The following is a 6,846-nucleotide window of genomic DNA, read 5'->3' as shown; positions in this document are numbered from 1 at the left end:
GTCTTCCGAGCGATATCGTCTATTATTTCCAAAGGGCAATATACAGCAAATAAGGAGCAATAACTTATCCTATATATGTTTTTTGTGGTCTTTTTAATTAGCCAGCATGACTTTTTACGGTGCACTGTCCTTGTCATATGGTGAAAATACCCAAAGTTTATGATGCAATGTTTCTTCTTGTATGGGAATTTTACTTTAATATAGGGACTACAGCTTCATTTAACATGTATCATTCCTGAACGGAAAATAAGGAACATCACTTTTCTAATGGAGCATTTTCATGATTTAAAGTGTGCTTTATTTCAATATCTACGGAAATTTCTCATGCCTATATGCACATTTCTTACACATCGTAAAGATCACGGTATCAACTTTAATGGAGCGTTTTTTTTATTTTGGGGGAACATTTTCGCTGCTTTATTGATGCAAAACATAGCTGCCATTCTGGATACCACCTTGCCCAGATTCGTTGAAAATGCTTTTGGGTACGTTCCCAGTGATCTAGGCGGTTATCTGGAATTTCGGCGATGTTGGCTTCCGGGACTGCTTGGAGATTCGAACCAACAAGGAAGTGGCCTGGTGTCAACACTTCGAGGTCGGCGGAATCGCTGGGTATCGGAGTCAATGGCCGTGAGTTTAGACACATTTCTATTTGTGCCAATAGTGTTATCATGTCTTCTTGGGTGAAGGACGTATGGCCGGTTTCTCGTAGTAGGTGATGTTTACATGATTTCACCGCGGCTTCCCACAATCCTCCGAAGTGCGGGGCGCGTGGCGGTATAAATTTCCATTTGGTTTCTTGCTCTGCACACCAGTTGCTGATCATTTCACGGTCAGTGTTGTTGGCCTTCAGCATCTCGTAGACGCGGTGCATTGAATTTGCGGCACCCTTGAAAGCCGTTCCATTATCGGAGTGGAGTTCTTGGATACGGCCGCGACGAGCAACAAAACGACGTAGCGCGGATAGAAATGCTGGCGTTGAGAGGTCTGATACCAATTCAATGTGCACGGCTCTGGTGGAAAAGCACACGATGATTGCGATATATGCTTTGGTTGGCGGACGATTTCGAATTGGCGAATTGAGAAACACTGGACCACAATAATCTACGCCACAAATGGAAAATGGGCGCGCTGGCGTTACACGGGAACTTGGCAGGTCAGCTGTGCTTTGTTGGATGAGGGTAGGCTTAATGCGGAAACATTTGACACAACGGTGATAGGTGTGCCGAGCTAGATCTCTTCCTCCAATTATCCATTATTTTTGGCGTATGGTAGATATCATTAACTGGGGACCAGCGTGGAGGAGAATCTTGTGGTAATGTTCGCAGAGTAAACGAGACAATGAATGTTTAGCTGACAAGATGATAGGATGTTTGCTTGCTTCTGATACACAAGCATGCTCAAGCCGGCCTCCAACACGGAGGAGTCCATCGTCACTCAAGTGAGGCTTCAACCATTTCAACGGAGCACCTTTCACAACGGAAGAGGTTTGAAGTTCAGCTAACTCATCACAGAACGTTTGTTGTTGTGCTAGACGGGCTAATGCACGATCAGCATCTACGAGATTGGTTGTTGAGAGAAGTAGTGTTTGGTTTTCGGTGGACTTATGCACTGCAGCCTTGAGTGATTGGATGTATTTGATACAGTACGCTACAATACGACGGAGTTTGCTGTACGTAGAATAGCGGGAACATAGTTGATCGACGAATTGGGGTTGTTCGTTATGCAAAGTCACTAATGTAACCTTGCGTGCTTCTTCGGCGACCGATGGATATTCTTCATCTGGTAGGCTTGCGTGTGGCCAATGACTCGGAGGTTGTGAGAGCCATGATGGTCCGTTCCACCATCGAGATTGGTTACGGAGATCAATAGGCGTCAATCCTCGCGATAATTCATCAGCGGGATTGTCACTTCCGGGAACGTGCTTCCAGGAATATCCTTCTGTGTTTGACTGGATTGTTGACACTCGATTAGCCACGAATGTTTTCCAGCGATTCGGTGTAGAATTGAGCCATTGGAGAACTGTGGTAGAATCTGTCCAGAAGAAAACATCAAACGTGGCTCGTATCCATTGTTCTACCTTCTGGAAGAGTCTGGTGGATAGCACAGCAGCGCTGAGCTCAAGTCGAGCGATGGAATGTTTAGTGGCGAGTGGAGCAACCTTTGACTTGGATGTCAAGAGTTGCACGTGGATACGATCATCATTCTCAGAACGAACGTAACAACAGGCGCCGTATGCCAACTCTGACGCATCGGAGAACAAATGAAGCTGAATTCTGGGTGCATCGGCGAAAGAAACGAAACGAGGAATTCGTAGTTCCGAGAGGATGTCCAGCGTGGCATGATATCTTTTCCATTCTTCTTGCAGTTTCGGTGGAAGAGGTCTGTCCCACTCGTAGGGTTGATTATCCTCGCCTTTTAGCTTCCAGAGCCGTTGCATAAACATCTTAGCAGTAGCAATAACCGGGCCGACGAGGCCTAGTGGATCGAAGATTCTAGCGATGTATGATATTACCTTACGCTTTGTAAGCACCGCTGCAGGAAGTGGCATTTCGACGTTGAATCTCAACATGTCCGTTCTTGTATCCCAAACAAGTCCAAGCGTGGACACTGATTGGTCATCTTGCAAATCGAAGAGGGGTTTGATTGCCAAGTCTTCGAGTGGTATTCCAGTCAAAGCTTCCGGAACGTTGGACGCCCACTTTCTCAATGGGAATCCAGCTGATGCAAGCATATCCGTGATTTGGCGACGTTTTTCGATAGCAGCATCCATGTTGTCTGCACCGGAGAGAAGGTCATCAACATAAAAATCTTCGATGACAGGTTGAACGGCTTCCGGATACTTGTCTCCTTCGTCTTTGGCCAACTGTAGCAGGGTTCGAGTTGCCAAGTATGGAGCTGATGCTGTACCGTATGTGACTGTGAGGAGTTCATATGTGTCGAGTGGATCCGACGGATTACGACGAAACAGGATGCGCAACAACTGCTGATCAATGGGATAATGAAGAACTTGTCGATACATCTTTTCCACGTCGGCAACGAAGGCGATAGCATGGAAGCGGAAGCGAATGGTAATGTTGACGAGATGCTGTTGTACAACTGGACCAACGAGAAGCGTGTCGTTCAGTGATACTGCGGAAGAGGTCTTGCAGGAGGCGTCGAACACCACACGGACCTTGGTGGTGGTACTACTCTGCTTGAACACCGGGTGGTGTGGTAGGTAACAGTGTGGCAAATCGTCGTCAACAATAGTGAGTTTCCGCATATGGCCAAGGCGTAGATATTCGTCGATAAACTCGTGGTAGGTTTGCTTTAAGGCGGAATCTTTCTCTAGGCGTCGCTCGAGACTGTGGAAACGACGGGTGGAAATTGCTCGAGATTCGCCGAGGGTGACTTGCGGATCTTCGGACCGAGGAAGGCGTACGACGTACCTTCCGGAGTGAGTTCGGGTGGTAGTATTGGCATAGATTTCTTCACATTGCTTTTCTTCAGTGGAATACGCCAGGCCATGATCGACAGCTTCGAGTTCCCAGAATCTCTGAAGCGTTGTTTCGAGGGATCGATCGACAGTCGATAAGTAGCAGGCGGGTGGAGAAACAGCGGAATTGATGGCAGTTTTTCCAGATACTGTCCATCCAAAAAGGGTGTCGATTAGGAAAGGTAAACCGTCACCGAGTGACAGGCGGTTACCAGTGTGCATCTCATGATAACACTCTCCACCGATGATAATGTCGATCATGCCTGGAACGTTGAAGGTTGGATCGGCCAGTGAAACCTTTGGTATGTTCCACGATGCGGAATTGATGGCAATCGTTGGTAGATTGGCCGTGGGCTTTTTCATGATCAGGAACTCGAGTGTGGTGGAATAGGACGTGGTTCGTGATTTAATCGTTGCTGCGATTTGCCGCTTGATTTGCTTCACAGATTCTCCTATTCCGGCTACTGCGACATCGACCGGGGCTTGACGGGTGGCAAGTGCATTTGCCAGCTTCTTGGTAATGAAGTTTGACATCGCAGCAGAATCGAGCAGAGCTCGAATAGATATTTCTTTACCGTGCTTGTCGACGATGTTGAGCACAACCGTTTCCAAGAGGACCGTGCTTCTGCTTGACTGGACGGAGAGGTTCATTTTGGGTGGACTCGATGATCCAACGGTCCCCACGTTCGCTGACGTGGTTAGAATTGGTTGCTGCGTAGGTGTATTCGACGGGCCGGCGGTAGTAGCCTTGGGTACAGGATTCGGTAACACCTTTGGAGGTGCAGCTTGGTCATGCAACAACGTGTGGTGTTTAGCGTGACACGATCTGCATGAGAACTTTGATTTGCACACCTTCGCTTGGTGGTTCGGGCGGAAACAGTTCCAACATAGACTTCGCTGCGATATCAACTCACGACGCTGCATGACAGGTAGGTTAGCAAACGTCTGACATTGAAACAGCTGGTGCTTCTCCGAGCACGCATGACATTGCGCAGCATTCGGCTTGGCTTCGTTTGTAACAGTGTTGACAATGGACTTGATTGTAGAGACCTTCTTCGGGGTGACACCAACCACATTAGTGCTAGCTCCTCGAGAACGATGTTGCAGATCGTTGGATACTGACTTCAACATGCGTACTTGTTGCGTTAAGAATTCAATCAATTCATCATACTTAACTTCGTCTTTCTGTCGAGTCTCTTGCTCCCAGGCGCGTAACGTATATGAATCGAGCTTACTGCATAGGATGAATGTGAGAGGAGTGTCCCAATGCACAATGGGTTCGCCAAGTTTCCCCAAAGCCTTCACATGACGTTGGAAATCATCCACCAAAGTGTTCAGCTCCAGAGCTGATTCACGTTTCATCGGCGACAATTCAAACAACCGTCTGAATAACTCTTTCCGCAAGAACCGCTTGTTATCGTATCTCTTCATCAGCGCTTCCCAAGTTGATGCGTAATTGTCCGCTTGGATATCTACACTCTCAAAGGGTTTTCTGGCATCTCCTTCTAGTGATTGTAGCAAATATTGCAACTTGTTGACCGTCGGAATGTCATCATTGCTATGGATCATGGAGAGGAAATTGTCCCGAAATGAAATCCAGCGCGATTCATCTCCAGAGAACTTCGGCATATCGATTTTTGGTAGTCGATGGTGGAAACTGGTCGAATTGTGAGGTGGCGCAAATGCAGACGACATTGTTGAGTTCAGGAGAGGTTGGTTCCGTTCCCGTTTGGAGAGAAGAAAGCCCTTCAGCCTGCAGAAGCGATTCTCGAAATCGGTCCGCATCTCCATGTGTTGCTCGAAGTTTTCCGCTGCATCCAACTTCTCTATCTCCGACTGTACATGATGAAACTCCTTATTCGTCCTATCCAACGTGTCAAGGCGGACAGAAACTTCTCCAGAATCCCGCTCGTGGTTGTATTCCGCCACGAACCTTTCCACCACATCTCGAAGTGCCAATATCCGTTTCAGGACTAGCTTATCCTCAGTCAGCTTCTTCTCCTTCTTTGATGCCATCACTTACTACCACCACGAATCACTTGACTGCGCGCACCGAAACGTGAACAACACAAGAAATCGAACGATATATCCTTCCCGTCGCGTTGTGCTGCTCAACCGCGAATTACGACGGAAACACCACGGATTTCGTACGTATATTTCCTTCCCGTCGCGACACGTGGTGCTTCTACACGGACACCGAACGAACGACCGAAAGAGATCACGTAATTTAGTAACGAATAATCGAATAATCCTTCCCGACGCGATTACGAGTCTCCTTTCATACGTTTCGCGGATCCGCTAGAACGCCACCGCACAATCGTAGGAAGCTTGAAATCAATTTAGGTCTATCGATTTTGTAGGTTTTCCACCGTGCCAACAAGTGTGTGCGACACTGTAAAGCACACCTAAGGCTATTTATCAAATTGGCTAATTGAACGAGCCTATGTGCCACTACAGCTGATAAATACAAAACTTCTACGTTGCGCCTATCCTATAGATAGAAACGATTCGATCGTTCTTCGCCTTTGAACTTCATGCAAACCTTTGTTCCTCACACAGTACGTACTATCACATTCCGTACTGGGGGCAAAATTTGGCGCCGTTAGCAATTGCAGCAAACTGCCAATCAATAGGGCATGGGTTGAATGGCCTACCTTCTGTGGTCAACGTCCTCTGACCACTTACCACGATGGCGAATTCCAGACTATTCGCGCGTCGATTTGGGCTGGGATGCTTCCTCCGATCCGGCTCGAAGGACCAATGTTCGATCGTGGAGATCTAACTACCGGCCACCGGAGGTATTACTACCCGCTATTTCCAATAGCGGCACACCAAACCACGGGAAAGGGTAATTCGCCACTATAGCACACTTCACTATCGCAATGCTTCTTTAATGACCGTCGTGGGGTTTATTCGTCACGAATCACTCACTGTGATTATCACGCACGAAATATACGCACTCAATCGATTCCGTGATCGATTTATTGCCACCTTTGGCCACCACCGAGATCAATTTCGGATTTCGTGAGATTACTCGAATTGTACTGCACTGCTCTGAATAAAGGGAACGACTTGGGTTTGCTACTGGTTGCTTTGACTTTATATTTTGTACTGATGGGATTGTGTAACTTTGTTTTCATTGAATGGGTTTTGCATGTACAATAGCTTGTGGGTCGATCATACAGTGTAGTGTATTATTGTGGTGACGGTTGGTGATTTAAATCTGTTTTCTGTTATTTAAATTTGTGTTAGGCTTAACTACTCTAGTTTGTTTTGCTTTGAATTCAATGTGACTTAATGCTAAATATTTACAAATGTTGGGTGATATTTACAGATATTTACATGTGACCGTATACTTATCAGTTGTC

General features: G+C 46.8%; 1 protein-coding gene across 1 annotated transcript; it reads right to left on the bottom strand.

The window, feature by feature from the left end:
- Positions 1-1,875: 1,875 nt before the first annotated feature.
- Positions 1,876-5,494, bottom strand: LOC135712921 (uncharacterized). The gene is made up of 2 exons (XM_065236019.1): positions 2,516-5,494; positions 1,876-2,034 (listed from the first exon to the last, which is right to left on the bottom strand). Exons 1-2 carry the CDS (start codon positions 5,492-5,494, stop codon positions 1,876-1,878), a joined length of 3,138 nt encoding a protein of 1,045 aa, XP_065092091.1.
- Between the last annotated feature and the right edge of the window lie 1,352 nt (positions 5,495-6,846).

The sequence above is a fragment of the Ochlerotatus camptorhynchus genome, unplaced genomic scaffold (assembly GCF_037179485.1).
Source record: "Ochlerotatus camptorhynchus isolate MF236.1 unplaced genomic scaffold, CSIRO-AGI_Acam_v1.1 ptg000516l, whole genome shotgun sequence".
Taxonomy (NCBI): domain Eukaryota; kingdom Metazoa; phylum Arthropoda; class Insecta; order Diptera; family Culicidae; genus Ochlerotatus; species Ochlerotatus camptorhynchus.
This window is presented reverse-complemented; position numbering and strand designations above follow the sequence as displayed.